Raw genomic sequence first — 22,340 nt, 5'->3', positions numbered from 1 at the left:
TGGTGAGCGAGGGAGCTGTACCCAGTCCTCGGGATTGGGAAGTTCCATTAGCTGAATTTGTAGGGAAGCTGGTGGGAAGGAGAGACTGCTATAAAAACCTTCAGTTTGACCCTTTCACTTGTTTCTTGGTCCCTGCTTGATTTTGAGACTCCTTGATGCCAAAACCTCCCTGCTCTGTTGATCCTTGACAGAAAAGGTGGAGTTCATAGCTGAGAGGTGCTGGAGTGAAATAACTTCCCACCTTAATGTCATCTCACGTCTTCCTCCCTTTTTACTGCTTGCAGCTTGCCTGAAATCTGGTGCACGGAGAAGATAATCTGTTTTCTGAACCTGGGTGGGTGATGATTAGACTTGAGTGATTGGCCTGAATGGTGCCCGCTGCTGTTTGTGGGGACGCAGTCGCAGCGGGGCTGGGGCTGCTGGGGCAGCACGGCCAGGGATAAAAGCCTGTGCCCGTCATCACGCCAGCGTTCAGGCAGGTTCAGCAGAGCAGCGCTTTGTAAGGAAATTAAAAAGCAAACAAACCTTTGAGGAAATTAGAAGCAAATGGTGAAAAATGAGATGCAACAGAGGGAAGGCTTATTGCTGCCAATGCCCCGGGGAGGACTGCAGTTCTCAGTAGTGCTAATGGCAGCAAGGAGATAAGAAACTCTTGACATACGTGTTTATATACAGTCCGTGCGCTTCAGAAGTGCTTCCAGTATTGTGGTGGACCAGTTGAATTTTTGAACTGGAGAAATGAGGGGAGCGTAATGCAAAGCCTGTGCTTTCTCTGCCTTGTGCGATGGGGGGCAAAAGGGGAGAGGAGATCTGGGTGTCGCAGTCAGCAGTGGGGTGATTGCGAACTGGCAGCATCTGTGTCTGATGGCAGCAGTGGGGTTACGGATGTATAGCACAATTTGTCTTCAGCAGAAGACAGGAAAATAGAATTAATAATGCCTCTATTTAGATAGGGAGTGGTTTAGTTACCATAATAAAAAAAGATGAATGAATGTAGACAGAGGTTATGAAGATGATTAGGACAATAGATAACTTGTCTCATCAGAGAAAATTAAAATATTTTTTTTTTAGCCTAGCAAGAAGAAGATTGAGAGGGTACATGATTTTAGTGAGCACGCTTGTTCATAAAATCCCATTTGTTGGGGGTAAAAACAAAGAAGTGAAAAGAGCTATTTAGAATGAATGATAGTGTGGCTACATACTAAATCAATATAAGTGGATCTTCAAAGTCCTCCTGATTTTTACAGTGGAAGAATAAATTACAGCTTGCTTTAAATATTAAACAAGTTCATGAAATATCCTAAACTAAGATTCTTGGCCCTTTAAAGCTTTGGGATTTTGACTTCTAAAGTAGTGAAACTTCTTAAAATAAAACTTTGATTGGAATAGTGGAGACCAAGAACCAAAGTGTTTTTCAGAATGGATCCTGCTGCGGTTATAGAAAAGACTTAGTACTGGGAAAACATCTGACATGAATGTCTTGGATTTCAGCATCCTCACAGTGTTTATTACCTTAATTTCTGCCTTTGGAATTTTGCTGGGTAATAGAAGGGATAATATTGGTCTTGCCCAGTCTTACTCCTCTCACTGTGAGCTCTTTGTAGGGTCTTCCCTTCTTACAAAGCATTGCAGACTGACTGTCAGCTGTTCTGGTCCTGGTGCGGGGCGTTTTGGAACTGAACCGGTTTCTTGCCCTGGTGCGTGGCACTGGGACAAGTTGCAAACTCTGGGGCCGAGAAGGACATTTTTTGGGTTAGGCTGGCTGACCGGGCTATTCCTGTTTTCCTGGAGTTCTGAGGACCGTAGTTCACTGCCTCTGTATATCTGTATGCTAGCGTGAGGATCCAGGGAATTAGCTATGCTCTTACTGTTGTGTTTCTTCCTATGGTAATTTTACATAAAAGATCAAAAATTAAAGCTTAAAATTAAAAAGCTTAAGCCTGTGCATAGGGTTTGAAGTAAGAGAATGGATGAATGGTCTTGGGAATCCTGTGGCCTTTGATAAGGTTCATGGTTGTAAATGCAGGGGAGTGGACCTACTAATTCAGCATGGTGTCCTTCCACCCTGTGTTCCTGAGTGAAGCTTTCTCCAAAACCAAACGGGGGCAAATTATGAAAGAGTGTAAAGTTTTTTCAACTCTACTTCACACAGCATGCATGGCTTAAGGATTTCCAAGGAACAGGAGGAGGCCAGTTGTGGAATAACTTGAAGTTAAACTCTGAATTCTTCTTGGAAAACTCAGCTTTACAACTCTGTTGTGACCAGTTAGCTTAATTTCTTGGAAGGGTGCAAAGAGTTCTCGGCTGTTTTCCTGCAAGAAAAATGTTTTAGGAGTGTACCGCTTGTATTAGAAGTAATCCTCCAGCCAAGAACTGGAGATCTTTGAAAAGCCGTAACTGAAGGGAGCTCTAAGACGGCTCTTGGCAAACTGTAGGAGGAGTGTTGTAGGCAGTATATGGATTTAATTGAACACAAGATTAAGGAATTAACAGAAGCTTTTGTTGGCATAAGTATTAACACCCATGTTAATAAGGCAAAAGGAGATAGTAGAAAGCAACGTCAGCCTGTTGTGACACTCATGGTGGACATTGAAGGTGGTATTTGCGGTAGGATGGGACTTCAGTATCCAGAATAGTAAAGTCTTGAAGCTCTGATTCCATGCTTGCCTTCATTTGATGGGGAATAGGCAGCCTCTAGGGAACTGTGATACGCTCTTACGAGCAGGCAGGGAGATGGCCTGGTGGCATTCCTTGTGTTTCTAATACTGCCGGCAAAGCAGCCTGGAGACAGGCTTTGAACTGGAAGGGTACGAGGTGATGTGTGGGCACGAATTTCTAGCTCGGAAGGGAAGCATCAGTGCCTGTGTGTGTCCTCGGTCTTCCTTGCCTTGCCTGTCTCCTCCACCGCTTTCCCGTTCTCTCTGTTTGTATAAAGCAAGCCCTCTCTGTCGTGGTCATCATGTACCGCGCTGCTGAGGAGGATTAATAGTGCTGTCTGAAAGTGCTGTCAGACCCTGTGGGCATGGTGGGAATGAGACTAGAAAATGGTAATTTTTCTTTTGATGGACGAAAATCTTACTATTTCTGAAATGGGCTTTGTTCCATTAGATTTAATTGAATTCTTAGTGCTTTATTGACAAGATCATAGTATGGCTACCATTGCCTCTTCTTTTCTCAACTCTTTTTTATTATCTTTCCCTTGTAATATCTGGTGAAAATCTAAGGTTATATTGGAAAAACAGATTACTCATAAGAATTCGTACCAGCTGTATAATCTGAGTCTCAAAGTCTGACTCTTCTGCAGTATATATTTCTTTTAACTCTTGAAATCCTGCTTTCAAACTTGCAGTGTTACCTCTGGCTCAAATTTGAAAATGAGAAGATTACGCTGGATCCAATTTGAACTGCTAATGTGCACACGTAATGCCGTAACTGCATCCTTAGGCCAGGGCAGAGCTCCCTCTTACCCGTTGAATCTAGCTAAAATAACTACCCCGTGTTGCTTTTTCTTTGTAAGAGTAGTCTGGAAGGAAGGAAGGAATAGCATTTTATTTCAGGACTGGCTTGTAAGGTTGCAATTTGAGATGGGTAGGGGATAATTTTGGGTTGTAACCTTGTTAGCAATTTCTGAGATTCAGATGGGGCGAGTGGCCACCTCTCTAAGTTGTTTTAAGTAGGAAATAAATGAAAACAGCATTCTTCTCTTGGGAGTTGGAAGTGTGGGAGTTTTATATAAAAAGTAAATAAAGGAGGAAATATTTGTAGTGAATTTTGGTTCTGGCATATATCCTTAAATCCTGAGATTGTTAATAGATTTCATACTTGCGCTGGTGACATCAATTTCACTATTATTAGCCTCTTCCAGAAGGAATAAAGAAAAGGTCATGTCAGCTATGTAGGGCTTTTACAATCTCATGGCTGGTTGCAGTTTTTCAGCATTGGAGATGCATCATCTTTCACCCATCTGGAAATCTGGAGGCTCTTAACACTTGTTAAAATAATGAGTTGTGTTCCTCAAAAAGTTGGGTAAGCTTTAGATTGATATTTATAGCTGGTCTGTGCTTGGGCAGAAGCTTTTTTCATGTGTCACAATACTGAAGTAGCATTTTATTTTTATTTTTTTCCTTAAAATGTTGTATGCCACTCTTAGTCGTAATATTTAAGATGATGGAAGGGTGTTACATAGGAGGGAGCATTTGAACAAAATCGAGTATCTTGATGTAGTTGCTTGGACAGGCTGGCAGCTGTGTTTGGGCTGTATTTAGCTATGAAGGTGTAGAGCACTTGGCTGCTAGAAACTCTTCCAGGGCAAGATATTCAGTGCTTGATGATAAGTAAGTGGATGGTTAACCCCAGGCTCTCCAGTTGTAGGTATTTTTGAGTAGTTTAAAAAAAAAAAAGTAAATAGTTAAAATAAAACTGAAACACTTCCTGCACTGGGGATACGCTGCGCTGATGGTCTGGCTGTTGGAGCAGACGAGCTGTTGGCGGGACGATGCCACCGCATCGTCTGGAGATTGCGGTGCAAATCTTGCCCAGCCCTGTTTGGTAGCGGGCTCGATGGGAGTCACTGTCGGTTTTCACTTTGTGAAGCACTATTTGAGGTTCGGTTCTTCTCATCTGAGATGTGCTATTTTTGTTTCGGCATTTGGCCATATGGAGACATTTTCATCCAGGTTTGAGAAGCCTCCGTCATAGCAGTTAGTTACAACGCCGTTCTGCTTTCTGGTCATCTCCAGCTGCCCACAAATCTTTGGCCTTGAGTACCTGGCATCTTTCACCAAATGCTTCTGAAATGTGAAGAGATCCAAGAAAAATAATGTGGATTCCAAAACTTGCTGCTGTGTAGGAATTGTGGTACTTGAAACAAAATGCTGCCCCAGAAAGGGCGGGGAGAAATCCAAAATTTAATCCTCTTGACTATACGCAGACATTACTTTTATGCTTTCCGAATGCCTTCTGGAGGAATTTCTCTAGCTGTGTAGAGTGGCCTTTGCTTTTCATAGTTAACCAATTGCATTGTTACCATCTGAAACCCAAATTCTTTCCTCCTGCACCAGATGCAGACCCACAGGCTATGAAACGTTGAAGCGTTTTACGAAGCGGTGCCTTGCTTTGAATGCAAACCAGGGCGCATCCAGCCAGGTCATCGCTCCGAGTTGTTTACAGTCCCATGAGCTGTGGCGTTTCCCTGAGTGTTTACAGTACTTTCTGCTGCTCTCTGCTTAACTCCTACACGCACACAAATCAAAGCTTTTGCTTAAGCTTTGAAAGCATTGTAGTTTGTGAAATAACTGCGGTCCCGCATGTAATAGCGGAGGCATGCTGAATTTGCCTCTCCAGAGGATTCTGGCGTGTTAAAACACCCGTGCAACTGGAAATAAGGACCAAAGTGTTATTTCACGGCCCTTCCTGCCTGCACAAGCCCCTCTACCCTGATACCCTGTGGTGACCATACTTGGAGGTAGCTACATGCAATCTTAATTGTTGGCTCTATTTAAACGAACTCATTTTGTTTTCAAGACTTAAACTGGCCTGCGCAGGAATCCTTACAGCCCCTTAAGAAATGCGGTGTGATGTTAAAGTGGGACCATCTTCTCCCCTGTGCAGGTGACTTGATGAAGAGCGCTTCGGGGGAGTTTGCAGATGACCCCTGCTCCTCTGTGAAACGCGGGAACATGGTGCGAGCGGCGCGCGCCCTCCTCTCTGCCGTTACCCGGCTCCTGATTTTGGCTGACATGGCAGATGTCTACAAGCTGCTTGTTCAACTCAAAGTCGTAAGTGTGGTTCTTTGCCGGGATTGGCTTTGCCGTGCCTGGCACGCCAGGCGTGCTCCGTCAGGCGGCTTTGTCTCATGCGTGTGTGCTGACCCCGGTGTGTGCGCTGTCGGCAGCTGGCTTCTGGAGCAGGGGGGTTTTTAAGGTTTTTCCTCTGAGCGAAATGTGCGCAATGGATGTTTGTCACTTGTTTTTAAACTCATTGTCAGTAGGTTTTGACACCATGTTGCACTTTATTCTGAACTTTTAGTGTTGAAACTAGACGCACTAAGGTCTGCAACTGCAGGTCGTAACCAGCTTTTTTCATCTTAAGGAAAAAGTAATTTGGCTTTCTTATTACCAGTACTCCCTTGTAGCTACTAGGGATGAGTAGCTTTGGTAGACTAAATAAAATGAATGTGGAATGTTTGAGGAAGCCTTTTCTTCCCACGAGCAAGAGGGTGGGTGGTTGGTTTGTACAGAATCTGAAATGAAATGAGATTCGCTACCGGGACCGCTTTTACAACAGGGCTTTGAGGACTCTCCTTGTGTCCTTCGGCCATTGCCGCACCTCTGCCGGGCAGAGCTCTGCCAGGGCAGGGCCTCCGACGGCCCTGGGCTCCTTCACGCGCTTTCAAACATGTGTACTTGGCTGTCCCAGGTAGCTGGTGACTCTGAAGAAGTAGCTAAGCCTTGAGTACTATTAGCCTTTGAAGCATCTCTCTCCAAAAAATAAAAAGGGGCAGAGGAAGATTGCTTTCTCTGTCTGCTGTGAAGTACGTTCTGAATCACTTCCTGAACTGTGGACTATATTACTTGGAAAAATATGTCTTTTAGGTGGAAGAAGGTATCTTGAAACTAAGAAATGCTGGCACGGAGCAGGATTTGGGTATCCAGTACAAAGCCCTCAAACCAGAAGTGGACAAGCTTAACATAATGGCAGCCAAAAGGCAACAGGTACAGTGACAGCAGCTCTTTCTTCTGTATATTATTTCTTTTTCTTTTTTCAAAATTAGAAAATAAGGTAGCCTTGCTGCTCTTGAACAGTTCCCATTGATGCTAATACTGCTTTCTTAATTTTTTCTTTTTTTTTTTTTTTTTTTACTTTATTGCTGAGTACTTGCACTCCAGTGTGTTTAGGAAATTTGAGCTTGCCTGGTAAGCAGAAAGTCTGCTCTGCTGTAGTGTACTGCTTCTGACGGAATTTGCTCTAGCAGCGTTTGTCTATGTTAATGCTGTAGTACCTTAATGAACTGCTGCTTCCCGAGACTCGCACTGCCCGTTTTGAAGCACGCAGGTGTGGGTAAGGAAGGAGAATTGAGATGTGACTGGGTGCCTGGTGCACTGACCGCTAGACCCCTCTGCCTTTGTGGTTCGCGCAGACAGACTGAACCTGTCCATTTAAACAGGGAGCGAAAGTCATGGCCGGGCCTGGAATTACGGCTCTTTCCAAGAATATGAGTGGCAGTGCTGGTGCGTCCTGCAGTGACATGCCCATTTGAGAAGGGATTTACAATCCTGTCTGTTATGCATGTGTTCTGTGTTTAGATAGCTTGTGCTTAACCTTAAATTGTGTGTAAGATTTGTTTTGCTCAACAGCACTGCTGTGACTCATTCTCGTGTAGGTAAGTTTTCAAAAGAAAGCAGAGGTGTGGGCAGTCCCGTTTATCACAAATAGTGTAATTCTTGTAGAGCATTTTTTGTTTGTTTGTTCTGCTGATATGTACAAACCAAAACTGCTTGTGCACCTCTGACACTGCTTGGGTTTTTTTTTTTTGTTTTTTTTTTTTTTTGCACGGATTCATCTTTGAAAAGAAACTGGATATAGCCTAAAATGGATTGCCAGTTGGTTATGTATCTAAAATCTGATTGCAGTAAATGGGAGTAGGGTTGTGATGGCAATGCAATAAACGTTCTTAAACTGCTTTGTGATGGATTGTTCCGCACTATGGGAAGTGGCTGTACTAAATCTGTAAGCCTGCTTGGAGTGCCCTCCCTGCTTCACGTGTATCTTGCAGAGGTCGCTTATTACCCATTCATTTTGAAGAGCCTGTCAGATTATTTTTTTTTCCTCCTTTTCTCAGTAAGGCAGTCCTCTTCTTCATTTTCATCACCTCTTTGTTAGATTTAAGAGGTAACGTTAAAATTATGATACTGCTAATAACTGTGTTCGTTCTTCGTTTTATAAACTTGCTGCTTGTGCTGGACACAGAAGCTTTATCTAATCGTGGTGCTTCTATTCCAAAACAGAGGTGATGGCGCTTTAGAGAACTGCAGTAGCGAGCTTTTGGAAAAAGACGGATGGACTCGCTTGCTAATCTTAAATTAGTGGTAATTACAGTCATTGGATTAATTTCGTCTCATTGGAGAAGAGCAACAAGTTGAATGAGATGATACACTTGTTCTTCTAAAATTAAGTATCTAAGTCTCTTGAGGATAGTAAACTCCATCTTCTAGGTGTGATTAAAGAAAACACTCTGGTTGTGAGTCTTGGAGTTTAAATTAAAGAAGATCTTGCTCTTCCTGTGCAAGACAGTATTGCAAGGGAAGCCTCTTGTTCATTTGATCGTTAAAAATTAGCTTGATTCTTAAGTTACATAAAAATGTAAGGTATTCTGGTTTGAGGATTTAGGTTTCTTTGTGTTGTTTTTTTTTTTTAGATGTGATGGACACTGGAAGGAGTGGGGAGAAACATGTGTGTCCTCCTGATTTACGGGTGTCACCAGCTTTCAAAATGCTGCTCCTCTGCTGTGGAGAGGAGGAAAAATCCAACCTCAGATTTTGAATCGCAGAGTTGTGATTTGCCCAACAATACTTATTTTTTTTTTTTTGTCTTTATGAAGCTGTTGTGTTTTGAAATTAGTTGAGCCCTTAAGAATAGGGATGTTCAATCAGGAGATAATTAGATCTGAGCATACCGGGCCAAGAACCTGCCTGTCTTTGAAGACGCAGTGAGACAGTGTATGGATGTTAAATGTGGGGAATGTTCTCAAATGCTTTTTTTTTTTTTTTCCCCTTTAATTTTCCTAATAGGAATTGAAAGATGTGGGTCACCGTGATCAAATGGCTGCGGCCAGAGGAATTCTGCAGAAGAATGTTCCCATTCTTTATACGGCATCCCAGGCCTGTCTGCAGCACCCTGATGTAGCCGCTTACAAAGCCAACAGGGACTTGATCTACAAACAGCTTCAGCAGGCGGTCACGGGCATCTCGAATGCAGCTCAAGCAACCGCATCAGATGATGCTGCCCAGCAGCAGGGTGGAGGTGGAGAGCTGGCTTATGCTCTGAACAACTTTGATGTAAGTTTTGAACGCTTTACACTTTAAAAAAAAAAAAAAAAAGGAAAAAAAAAAAAAGGTGGTAACTCTAGCTCTTGTGTTCGTTCACCTGGTTTACTAGCAACAGCCTGCTTTTATTTATATTGCCCGAAAGATCAGTTTCTACTGAAATACAGCAGCTCCCAGGTAAAGTAGGCTTTCATTTTTAAAAAAGTCTTTTTCCAAACTAGGATTGATGGAATATAGAAAGTTATATATGCAGTTCTTGGTGATTGAAGGCTGTCAAGTTAAACTAGCTCAGAAATAGCAGTTAGCCTACTGCTACATTAGATGTAAGCCCTTGGTTTATTTGAAATTGATTATCTCATAATATATTTATGTAATGTATTCTTGTAGGTGACACAAATGACTTATTGAAAGTGAATAATGTATTTGGAATTGCCCAAATTACCTGTTGAGAGAAACATGAAGTGGGAAGTTTAATGGGATCTTTGGTGGGGAATGAAGTCATTTCACACTGATGCGTTGTGCTGATCTTTCGTTCTCTTTGTCTTGCGTGCAGTAAGTTACTGAGGATAGCCATGCGTCTTTACTGAGAGCACCTTCCTTTTGAAGCCAGTATTCTGTGCCTGCCACTGATTCAGCCTCTGAATTTTAAACACCTTGGCACTAACTTTATTTAATATTGCAAAGCCATCACTCAAGAGGTGTTTAATACTTTTGGTTTTGCCAGATAGCGCTCACCACCTCCTTTTTGCTCTTACCAATTTTGTTCCTCCCCTGCGTTACTCCTTCTGCCATGTTTCTTTTACCAGGATAAAGTACTGCTTGAGTTCTCCTTGTGCTCAGTGTGAAGCCTTTCTAGGTGATCTCCTGGGTAACAAGAGGATGGCATGGTTTTCTTGATCATTGTGACTCTGATTTCAGTTTTAAGTCTGCTTTTCTTAAATTCCGTCAGCTGTACGTTGAGATACGTAAGTCTGCAGAGTGTGCCTCAGGTTGGCACCCAAGGGACTGCAGGTTCGAGCAGGTGTCTGTGGCAGGGGAAGGCAGGTCCTGTGGCAGCACCCAGTGTTAAGGGCTGACTGGGGTACGCAGAATTGAAGAAGCAATTCGGTTCGGGTTCATGGATTGGCTAATCTAGCTCAAACCATTTAATGTGATTTCTGATATATGGCCATATTTTACTGTATGAACTCTCTAATATATATATATATGGCCAGAGACTTTTTTTGAGCGTTGCCATTCACGTGGAGCTTTTGAACTTCTAGTTCTGCTTTGTGAGGCTCACTAATAGCAGTCGGGCTTGTTCAGCAGGCCAGCTTCAATGCGCCGTGTGTGCCGTAGCTTTGTCGTCTCATTCCTGCCAAGGGAGAGTGACAAAACAAATGTGTTCAGGTCCTTGGCAGATGTTATCACCGCACTTCATTTCCTGCTAAGGTTTGAGTATTACTGCGCTCTTGTAATACAGGCTTTGCGCACGCATGCCCCCAAATATTCCAGTGGCTTTACTGTGAGGGTAAAATATTAAATGGCTACCGGAAGATAACAAGATAATCACTTTCTCTGAGGGTGCAGTTATGGCATCCTACCATTGTATTATCTGCACGGCTAAAAGTTTGAGGGGAAAATGAGGAGCGTGTTGGAGAACACGGGCCATGTTCTAATCCCACAGCAAAGGCTGCGTGGTTACTCTGTAGGGACACGAAATGTGCTGGCTGGCGGGAGAAGCAATGGCGGGGACTTTGATGTTGAAGTTAGCTGCATACAAACTCATTGTGAAAGCACACGTTTCAAAAAACTTTGGGGCCTCTTTTATAAAGAGTTACAGCAACATCCTCCCCTCCCACCCCTGTAGTGGGAAGAAAACCACCCAAACCCTAAAGAAACCACCAAACCTTGAAATGGCCACATCATTTTTCCTTAATAAATTGCAAACCTGTTTAAAGAAACCACCTGAAAGTACTCACAAGGTGATAAACACTACACCACTTTTTCCTGGTGAACTTCTGTGGGTGGTGGTATTGGCCCCTTGAGAAGCAGGTACATCAGGATTGCTGTTTCAGCCTTAAGTCTCTCGGTACGAGCGGTGCTTGCTAATACTCCGTCAAGAGAAACCTGTGATAGTTTTCTGCCATGGAGAAATGGATTTCTGTGCTCTTTGAAACATTCGTGTTGATGTTTCACTTTAAGAATTTGTGAGTGCTGTTGTTTTTACCTGCATAATGGTGAAGAGAAGAAAGGCTGGATAAACTAGGACAACAGAGCACTATAGGGCTAATTTTGGGCATTTGTTTTCCTTGGTTTTTTTCTTCATGGTGGGATAACTATAGCTGACAAGTCAACTAGCGAAGGCGTGTCCGGATTGACATGTAGTTAAGAAGAGGTCTGTACTTTGAACCTTATTTGTGCTGGCACATTTGATTTTTGCCATTCATGTAACGAGGCTTCCTGTGGCCAAGTTTTGTTTAGCTGTTAAAGCCGCACAAGAAATGACTAGCAATGTAATCTGCTGGGGAACCTTTTAGTAATTTTACGAAACTACTCATGAAAATCCTCCTCAATGCCAAAATTACGTGTTGTTTGCCTTTCATGGCTGATCAGGGGTTTGCTGTAAACATTGGTAGTCTTGATGACTTAACAGTAGCTAACTGCTTGGTCTGATTACTAATTTCTAAAACCTTGATTTTACTAGAAACAAATTATTGTGGATCCATCGACCTTCAGTGAAGAACGTTTTAGGCCTTCCCTGGAAGAGCGCCTGGAGAGCATCATTAGCGGAGCAGCGCTGATGGCTGATTCATCCTGCACACGTGATGACCGACGGGAACGTATAGTTGCCGAGTGTAATGCGGTGCGACAGGCCTTGCAGGATCTACTTTCCGAATACATGGGGAATGTGAGTATCTTCTCGTCTGCTTGCTTAGTTTGTGTGGTTTTTAACTCCATGTGATTATCAAAAATGTGGAACCGAAGCTGCGTGTCTCCAAGTTGGTTTGTTCTGTTCCCGAACAGAATTTGAACAGTAACCAGTAGTCCCTGAAAGGCTTGTCAGGAGCATCAGATATACTTAAATCATCAATGATACTTATCTTAAAACTGATCTCTAATCTTCCAAGAAGCTATTATCATCATAAAGTGTTAACCCTTCGGCACTGTTTTTATTGTGTGACTGTTAGTATTGGTTTGTATAGAAATTTGGTAGAATTAGTCTGGTTTTCCGCCTCGGCTTCTGTAAGGTAACTTGGCTTCTGGAAAAAGTAGTATTTCTTCCCTTCGGTTGAAGCTTGGGAAGTTTAACTTTGTCATCTTTTTAGCTAAAAGACATAGATTCTCAGAATCAAGTTAATTAGTGTTGCTGTTGAGTTTGTGTAGAGGTGATGTACCAAGTCAAATATTTCATAAGAAATTCTGAGAACAGTTTGCTATAAATATTGGACTCTGAGCACTCTTTCCAGCGTTCAGGCATTTAATGTGCACACAGTATTGAAAGCCTGAGACTGTTCCTACGGTTGAGTAAGTGTTGTGTCATGGGGAGAGTTTCTGCGTTTGAAGGCATCGTGATACAATATTGGACCTCCCTCCCTCTCCGTTGCCTCTTTGTTCTTATCCCAGCGGGTCTTAATCTGGATGGCTCTTGCTGTGTTGCGATATAAGGTCAGGATATCATTTAGATTTAGACTACGTCTAGTCTTTAAACTTAAATACTGTTAAAGTTGATTTCAGACCTAAAGCAGAAATGGCAACAACTTAAGCAAACTACATGGCTTGTAGCACTGTGGCAAGTAAAACTGGCTGAAGAAATCTTAATGAGATGAGGCAAAGTCATATTTATGCTTTTGAGCACATTTGAGGTGAAACGTGGTTCAGAGAGACCTTTTTGAGACAGTAGAATTTGTTTAGGAAGATCACTGTGTTATGTACCTTACCTTCAAATCTTTTGGCGAAAACTACTTCAGCATAGCGTAAAACTGGTCCACAGGCTCCCGCGTGGGGCTCAGGGTGGTATAATTTGGAGAACAGATGCAGCGTGCGGTAGAGAGAAAGTAAAACAAGGATTTCTGTTTACTGAAGACAAGGACAAAGTAATTGAATAAAACTGAAAGCCAAGTCTTATATAGCCTGCAGGCTGAGCTAGGTACTTCATGTAGTCTGTCTTAATTGCTCGTGAAAGTAGCTTGCGCTCAGCATTGACATTATAGAGAAGTTAAGACTGCAGCTGGGAAGCAAGGCGCGAAGTTGTGCCACTTAGAATTCCTTTCAGAGCAGGGTGTTTTATTAGTATATGGTGCATCTGTAATATCCCTCTAACAAATGTGCTGCTGCATTGAATGGTGCCCTATCGGCATGTTTCGGAATAAAACATCCACCACGTGCTAATTAAAAATGTGGAAGAGGTAAATGCTCGGTCTTGCACGTACGAGTTGGTGGCATTTCTCCCATCGAAAGTTGGTCGCTACCTGTGTAAGACTGCCGAGCTTTGAGTTCCTCTGGCAGAAATGCCTATCCTCCTCCTCAGCCGCGTCCTGTTGTCTCTGATATGCAAGTTAAAGTAATCACGCTGAGATGGGAAGAATGTATTCCCTCTGTTATCTCTTTCAACACATTGTGAATTTAGTGGAGCATACTGAATTTTTTAAAGTCACTGCTACGTTATGATTGTAGACAGTGTAGTTGGGGAAATGAGATTAGAAATTCAGTGAAATGGAGTGGAAAAAGCAATTGATAAATTATGGTGAAAATGTGGGATGGTGTGTAAAAATCCATACTGAGGGGAGAAAAAACCCCCTCAATGGTTAAGCTGAAGAATGAATAATAGTTGGGGATCTAAACAGTGAAAAAGGCTTGCTACATCTACAGGAAGAGTGGGGATGTGCTGAGTTACAGAAGTGGTAGAGGAAATGTCATATCATGTATATGTATGATATACCCACAGCTACCGTACCCAGCCATCTCCTGGCGTGCTTTCCTCCAGGCTCCCTTTGAAGAAGGAAATGAATTGGGCATTAAATCTGTTAATTGCACAGCACTTGCAGTGCATGATAGATGCTATCTGAGTGCTAGAATGAGAGCTCTTTATTGGCCAAGTGCAAAAATTCGGAGAGGAGATTGGATGAGGAATACACCGGAAAGGTTGAAGCACAGGAATCTCTTGAGGCAGATTCCCTTTTAGTTTTAAATGCCTTCTGGTTTAGTGACTGCCTCTAGCTTTTGGGGTGATTTTTTTGGTTTGTGTTTTTTTTGTTTTGTTGTTTTGTTTTTTCAGCTCTCTGGCAATAAAAAGGCTGCTTCCTAGATAGTTTGTAACTCAAAAGTTTAGTGTTTTGGACCCACAGTTTAATTGGCCCTGTGGGCTAGTCCCGGAGGGTCTGTCAGTCTGCGAGTGTTGCAGGCTGCGTTACTATGTGTAGCACAAGTTTCTGTCTGAATTACAGTTCTCGGTAATAAACTGAATTGTAGGATCTCTTGGCACGGTGATGAAGCCTGTGATTGTGGCCCTAAAAGAAGGGCAAGGTTTACTTCTTCAATAGTTTGTTACAGAAGTTTGTATCCCCTTTTCTTAGACTGGTGTGTGTTTTATTTCCTTTTCCACCTAGCACACCTGTCTTGCCATTTTCAAGAGTAGTCCAACTTGGTCAGACTGAATTTTGTACATCGAGGCCGGTACCCTGTCTTGACAGCGGTCAGGAGTGGATCCTACAAGAGAGAGGACAGTAACCAGGGAGGGGTGTAGTCTTGTTTACCCAAAGTATCCCGAAGTGCTGGCAGTCTGCAGCTCAGATACTTCCAGAGCTAGGACTTCTCCTGCTTACACAGGTGCTGTGCATAGAAACATCTCCTCCTGTTTGGAAGCAGAATGGCCTTCTGCCTGTTCTGTTGGATGTTTCCCTCCATCGCATTTAGGAAGAGACCCTGAGCAGTTATTCCTTGCTCATCCTTTTCTATGCTACTTATGTTGTTTGAGACACATAACGTAGGAGACTTCGGTCTTATCTTCCCTGGAATGAAGTGTCCTCATTTTATTAGGCTCTTGCCGTAAACAAGATATCCAACACCAGCTCTCAGCTTTGGCCATGCCCTCATTACCAAGCAGCGTGCTGGATTAGGATGGCATTTGTAGAGTGAGTTAGAGCTCAATGCCCGTGCTCTGCATTTCACAGAAGTTTGCATCAGCTGAACTGAGCCTGGTCCTGGGGAGTGGGTACTAGTTGGCATTTGGTGCGGTAGCGGTTGTCTCCTTGTTTCGATTCACTCGGAGAATCCAGCTCGTGTGGCCCAAGAGGGCTCTGAGATGAGAATCGCTGTGTGCGAAGCGTCAGCAAGATGAGTGTCAAGAGTGTGCTTCTGATCTGAGCCAGGATGCTGGTGTAGACACATTCCACCGTCTCCTCCTGCGCCTCGTCTGGATCTTTGGATTCCCTTTGAGATCTGGGGACCAGGACTGTGCCTGCCATTCAGGATTCAGGCAGTGTCATGTTATCTTCTGGTTTCGCTCTGTAGTCCTGTACTAACAGGGCCTGACACTTGATTTTCTTTCTGATAGCTGCTGAGCACCGAGGGTGTATCTCGATGAAACAGCTACCGTCAACATTTAGCTTCTGAGTCACGGTGGTAGGAGTCCATTTCTGTGAATGTTAAGTTAGATGGTCTTTCCCTCGTACATCGCTTATTACCTATGTCCACTGCATGTTGTCTGCCATTTTATTACCCAACCTCTTGTGGTTTATAAGCCACATTCCTGAAAATGCCAGCTGTTCATCCCTTAATGTTAGCATCTGATTCTTTTAGCTTTTTCCCCTTGTCTTCCACTTTGCCTAGGGAGAGCTGGGTACCATTATGGCTTTTGCTTACTTCTCACAATTCCAACAGAAAATAGTTTTCCTCTTTAAACTTGCATTGCAGATCCCTCCTGGATTGAAATAGCAAACATGAGCTCTCTATGTGCATTTGATTTTTATTACTTGGAATAAGCTTGATTCTTACTGCTAATGCTGAATGGCACAGCGAGAATGGGAAGGCCTAAAAAAAATCATTATTGATTCTGTCTAGCACTGTAAAAGCAGAGTAGTCCAAGGTCTTGGATCTGGGATCATCTGCCTGGAATGCAATAAATTGACCACATCAGACATAGAACCATAGAATGTGCTGGATTGGAAGGGACCTCTGAAGGCCATCTAGTCCAACCCCCTGCAGTGAGCAGGGACATCTTCAACTAGATCAGGTTGCTCAGAGCCTCATCCAGCCTGGCCTTGGATGTCTCCAGGGATGGGGCCCCCACCCCCTCTCTGGGCAACCTGGGTCAGTGTCTCACCACCCTCAGTGGAAAGAACTTCTTCCTAATGGCTGATCTAACCCTGCCCTGCTCTAGTTTAAACTATTGCCCCTCGTCCTGTTGCTACATTCCCTTGCCAACAGCTCCTCCCCAGCTTTCCTGTAGGCCCCCTTTAGGGACTGGAAGGGGCTGGAAGGTCTCCCCGGAGCCTTCTCTTCTCCAGGCTGAACCCCCCCAGCTCTCTCAGCCTGTCCCCACAGCAGAGGGGCTCCAGCCCTTGGATCATCTTTGTGGCCTCCTCTGGCCCCGCTCCAACAGGTCCATGTCCTTCTTGTGCTGAGGGCTCCAGAGCTGAACACAGCACTGCAGGTGGGGTCTCAGGAGATCAGAGCGGGAGAATCCCCTCTCTGGATCTGCTGGCCAAGGTAAAGCTAAGTTTGGCAAGATCCAGATCTTTGTGTGATCTGTTGCAGTCGGGCATTCCTGGTGTGTATTTCATTAATTAAATGAAAAAATCTCAAAGCATGTTTGAGTTTAGTTGGCCATCGACACTAGACTTAGGCAGGGCAAGAGGACAGAACAAAGCATGTGCTGGAGCGATGGTCAAGACTAATAGTACAGCAATGAAGAAGTTAGTAAGAAAGCTGGGATCCTGCGTGCAGCGATGTAACAAAACACAACAGAAACAGTCTTTTGTATCTAACTCCATAATCTTGCGTGGTTAAGCATTGCCTGGTTGCAGTTTGCTCCAAATAAAAAAATATGAAGCAGTATATTTATTTTTTTTTTTTACGCTACTACCAATTTATCCCAGTGTTGTGGATAAATTTGCACGAGCAGCTGGTATGATACTTCTCCCGACGTAGAGAACAGGTACAATTCTTGTCAATGTCTCTGCTTTTCTGTGCTGTACTAATGAACTCTGCTTCAAATTTTTATGTGTAGTTTTTATTGCAGTTATGTTATCTAAACTACCTAAATTGAATGCGTAGAAAAAAGAATAGCGGGGCTGACAGAGCTGAAGTATTTCGCAGAAGCTGGTGTGCAGAACGGAGAGGGAAGAATGTGTCTACAGACACAAAAATCCACAAGCTGTAAGTCGTGACAGGGTATGTGCTCTGTGCTGTACCTCTCCACGAGTGGTTTTTAGTGCAGAACTTGAGCAGCTCGCCTTGATTTTTAGCTGCCGTGTTAAACATCATAAACATAAGAGGTTGTGGTTTCTAAGGTTGGGGTTTAGTGGGTTAGAAAGTGCAGGGCATCCGCTGGAAACTTAACCAGAAATTTCCAGTCTGCTCTCAGTTTGACAACGTTGGACTTGCAGAAGACATGCGTTATCCCATTGACGCGTGAGACTGGAAATGAAAACTTCCTTACGCTTTTGACAGTCCGTTTTTATTGCTTGATGCGAGTGCCCTGAGGGATGGGGACGGTTGGGCTTCTTTCCATGAGTGCTGTCGTAGAGCCGTTCAGCAGCACGATCAGAGGTGTCCGGTTCTATTTCGTATGCACAGAAATGAGCAGAGAGCTCTCTCTTTAAGTCTGTTCTGTACCCCATCAATTTCTAATGCATATAGCTACCCTTTCCTGCACACACCAGTAACTTGGACATGTACTAGCATAAACTTTGTCAGAAATTCTAGTTTGGCTAGTGCGGGATGCGAACCCGGAGCCCCATTGTGTACAACATGCTCTTGTACAATAAAATCCCTTGTTACTACATTTGGAAACGATAAATCATGTTACATAAAGTAGCTTGACAGGTCCTATTTCAATGGGAATTTTAATGCTTTCATATTAACATTCTGACTGTGTCCTTGGCTGTCTGGATTGCATTAGAGGTGCTTGGCAGCAAATGGAGAAAAACCATTGGGGGCTGGTTTCAGAGCAGGCATTCCAGGCACAGATGATTTCAACTGATTTTTTATTTTTTATTTTTTTATTTTTTTCCCCGAGTTCTCATCTTCTCTTTGGCCTCAAGTGGTTGGGTACCATGGCTGGGTTGGTTTGGGGGTGGGGGGTTATATTTCTTCTAGGGTTAGATTTTAATCTACTTTACAGTTGTGCAGCACCCACTTGAAGGTAAGCGAGGTGGTCGAACCCCAGGTCGCTGCGCTACGCTGCCGAGTAGGAACTCTTGCGTGCGGGCCAGTGTGGTTTGGCTCTCGGGATATCTGAAGTAGGTCTCGACGCTCCTGGTTTCAGACTTGGTGGTCTCATAACTCGCTAAATGCTTGGTTTGCACCCTGTTTCTGTGTTTAGCGCGCTTATGGAAATGCACTACTCCAAATAAGTACTGTTTGCTCCATCTTCATTGCACTATTCTGCTTTTCGTCCCTAAGCTCCTTTGAGCACCTCCGATGCTTGAAAATGAATGGGCAAGAAAGTGCCTCGCTTATGTACTCGATATCTCTTGGGAGAAATAATTTTGTCTTCAGAACTACCAGCAAAGGGTATTTCTACTCCTGACACATTTGCCATTTACAGAACGGAGATGCGTTTTCATTGTGAATTTGCCTATTAATAGTGTTGATATCCACAGCTTTGTATTCCCATCAAGGATCCAAGCTTGGAAAGGAATGCGTGTGAGTTTTCAGATGACTGTAAAACTTTATTTACAGCAAACATCTATATATTCGAAAGGGCTCTTGCATAGCCCTTCTAATGAAAGCAACTGTTTCTGTGGAAATAGACGTGAATTAAAATGGCAGACTGATCCATATTTATGATAAAGCTGCTGATAAAAATTCTGCCTTGAGATAATCTACACTTTCTTTTTTAATATTGTTTCTGTCAGTTTAAGATGCTTGAATGCTAACGTGATGGACGTGGTTTGAAAGCCTGGATGGATTTTCCTGTCATGGACTCTGCCGCTCAGTAAAGAGAGCGGTGCTGTTACGCTGGGCACTGATTTCCATAGACGTTATCAGTTTGACAAAGATGCTGCTTTTAAAAACAAAACCATTCTGAAGAGATACAGTTTTTAAGTTTAACGTTTACAGGCTGACAGAGAGTAAATAATTCAGCATACTTGGAGTGAAGCCTGATGAAGATGATAAGAATTTCACGCTGCATCAGTCAGGCATTTTCGGGCCACAGAGAAGAGCTTCCAGGCTGCTCACCCAGCGTCATCCTGGTTTGGGACTTGGCGTGGGGTATGACTTCAGAAGATGTTGTGGGAACGTTTGGTTTTTAGGTGGTACTATAAGGGCCTGTGGAAATAAAGGGCAGCCAGCTCACGCAAAGCTTTATCAACCTTGTGAGCTTTGGGTTGTAAAGCTCTTCAGAGCTCCCTGTCATTCCAGCGGTTCCTCTGAGCTCATCCTGATGCGTGTGGGGAACGGCTGGCTTAGGGATCCCAAGCTGCTGGGATGAGGGTGCTGAGCCTCAGAGGGGAGGGAGGGCAGCGCTTCTGGTCTCCAGTTGTTTGACGTGGCTGGTGGTAAAGGTCAGCGCAGCCAGCCTCTGCTGAGGCTACCAATTCGTTTTTGCGAGTGGCACAACCTGAGAGTCCCAAATACTTGTTCAGGCCCAGGGCAGCGCTTGTGCTACGCAGTGAGAATGCGTTTCTTACAGAAGCGTACGGCTGCCTTAATGCCTCCTTAAAGGATCACAACGAAGCCCAACGCGCACACCTGAAATCCAGTTCCAGCACAAGCTTAGCAGGCTATTGAAATCTTAAATCATTGCTCTTCTCCACCCACTACCTTCAGCCTTTGCCGCTTGTTTGGTGCAAAATTGCTGGTAATAACTCTTAAATTGGGTAGATTTGACAGTAGCTGGGACTTAGTCTAAACTGTCTTGTACAGCAGTCCTCAGCCTTGCAGTCTCTCCACACTTTTCAGCATTTTTGTTGTAGGCTCTTAATGTAAAAGAAGGTTGCTGCCCTCACTTACGGTGCTTACTCCGTTCGTCTGCGCAGCAGAATCGAAGTCTAAACTTGAGAATGGAGTTCTGTCAATACCTTGTGTGGCGGTGAAGGCTTCCGTCCTCCCCCACCCCTTTAGGTTTGTACTGATGAAACATCTCTTTTCCCTTTCTTCTTTGGCATATATCTATCTCCAGTGTTAACACATATCTCGTATCTTCTAATATTACCACATAAATCCAGACCTTTCTTCATCTAATGTTGATCAAGTAATATTTAAGATTGGTGGCAGGAAGACCTGAAATAAGGTGTGTGCGCGTGTTTGTGATACGGCGGTTGGCATTCAGCAGCAAGTTTACTTTGGAGCTGTAAACCACTTTACATAAATATGCTATAATGCTATGCGTGGATTCCGCTTTAAAATTCTGTGGTTTATTACGTAATTCATTTGAATTCTACCGTTTTGTAGGAAAATATTTGAACTCTCTCTGCCTACATAAGATTAAATTTATAGTCACCCCTAATGAAGCTCCGTTTGGTGATAGTTGAGCACTCTCTGAAAGCCAAAATCGAGGGGTATAGATGGAACAGAGCATGGAAGTTTGCACAGTGACTACTGATCTGTGGATAAACAGCCTTTTAGCCTCCAGCAGGATCATGCTCTCAGTGTGCAGAAGTATTACACAGACAACTGGGCTTTTGAATTTCTCTTGTTGGAGGAAAGGGATGATGGAATTATTACAAAATTGGAATACTACAGTTCTTGCATTACAACAAAATACTTCCATCTGAAGTCCTGGACTTCCCCGTTCTTTAGCCTTGATCTAACGCAAACTCTATTTAAGTTCCTGCCTTTCTGCAAGGTGGGATTCAGGAGATAATGAAGTGAGAGAATGAGGGCAGGCGCTGTCTGTGTACATACATGGCCCTGTTATTGTGTGGTACCGCTTACATCCTCTCCAGTTCCCTGGTCTTATGCAAAACCTCTTGTCCTCTGCTTCTTTTTTTCGCTTTTCAATATCTCTTCACCTTTTTTCACCTTCACAAGCAGTGAAGGTCTTGATGGGAACCCAGAATTTCTATTCTGGATATGGCGTTTAATATCTAGACGGTGTTCTTTGCTTAACCTGGTTTATGCTGTGTAAACAAAAAAAAAAAAAAAAAAACCCGAAAAAAAAAAAACCCACCTGATGTTCGGTAATGCTCATAATGTGTCCTGGAACTTTAGACCTACTTTGTCCCAGAAAGTCAACTGAATCAATACAGAATAATTAGCGTTTGTGGCTTATCCAAGTAGTGGCAGCACTCTTGAATGTAAATAGAGGCGGAAGAGTGACTTAATCCTCCTCGTGTCTGGGGAAAGGATGCGGGCTATGCTGTATCTTGGAAAGCTGTCGAAATAGAGGAGAAAAACTTTGGCTTCCTTCTGGTCTGCAGAGGGACGTGTTCCTTCAGCAGGAGGGACAGGAGTTAAAAGCAAATGGGCAGAGGAGAAACAGAGCAGAGACAACTTGCATACGCCGGGGTTAAAAATTCTTCTGCTCAAACCTATTTGAAAAGACTTCCTGGCTTCGGAGACTGTGTACTCAAAAATGATTCTTGCCGAATTCGCATTCTAAAAGAGTGGCTCCTTTACAGTAACAGCAACAAACCTAGAGGCTCTCAGGCCAAGAACTTCCTTGCAAAGGTGTGCGAAAAGATGCATTTTCCTCAGCGCCAATTGAAAAAAAGCCTTCCCTTGGCATCAGGCCATAAGAGGAAAATCTGGGCACTTGCAAAATTAGCAGTAGTCAGGGAGAAGGCAGTGGCATGGTCCTGAGCTTACTTTCACAAGTAACTGTGCCTTTCCTAAATTGTGTGTATTTTTCTTTAATGTCTGTAGGCTTCGGATTGAATGCAAATGTTGCGTGATGTGCAGCCGTTCGTGGATTATTGACTCATACTACGTACATGTTAACCTCCGACTGTCAAGAAAAGAGGCTTTTGCCATTCGTTGGGTGCTGCCATATGTGGCCAGAAACAAAAAAATAAAGAATTGCTTCTCGACTCAGAATCTCTTCTGTATGCCTGAGGTGCTGTCATCTGTGGCTTACTGAATATGTAACTTGAATTGACATTATCAGTTACTTTATGAAACCTGCGGAAAAAACGTGGAAAGTGAAGC

General features: G+C 43.5%; 1 protein-coding gene across 3 annotated transcripts in view; it reads left to right on the top strand.

Annotated features, from left to right (window-relative positions):
- The window catches only part of CTNNA1 (catenin alpha 1), a 122,222-nt gene that overhangs the window by 20,708 nt on the left and 79,174 nt on the right, over positions 1-22,340 (top strand). For all 3 annotated transcript variants that reach the window (XM_063348694.1, XM_063348695.1, XM_063348696.1), the window contains exons 4-7: positions 5,611-5,777; positions 6,594-6,713; positions 8,790-9,056; positions 11,731-11,934. In XM_063348694.1, coding sequence (XP_063204764.1) covers positions 5,611-5,777; positions 6,594-6,713; positions 8,790-9,056; positions 11,731-11,934 — 758 coding nt within the window. The remainder of the gene's footprint in view (positions 1-5,610; positions 5,778-6,593; positions 6,714-8,789; positions 9,057-11,730; positions 11,935-22,340) is intronic.

This window comes from Chroicocephalus ridibundus, chromosome 11 (assembly GCF_963924245.1).
Source record: "Chroicocephalus ridibundus chromosome 11, bChrRid1.1, whole genome shotgun sequence".
Classification (NCBI taxonomy): domain Eukaryota; kingdom Metazoa; phylum Chordata; class Aves; order Charadriiformes; family Laridae; genus Chroicocephalus; species Chroicocephalus ridibundus.
Note: the sequence above shows the minus strand (reverse complement) of the source record. Positions and strands in the feature narration are given on the sequence as shown.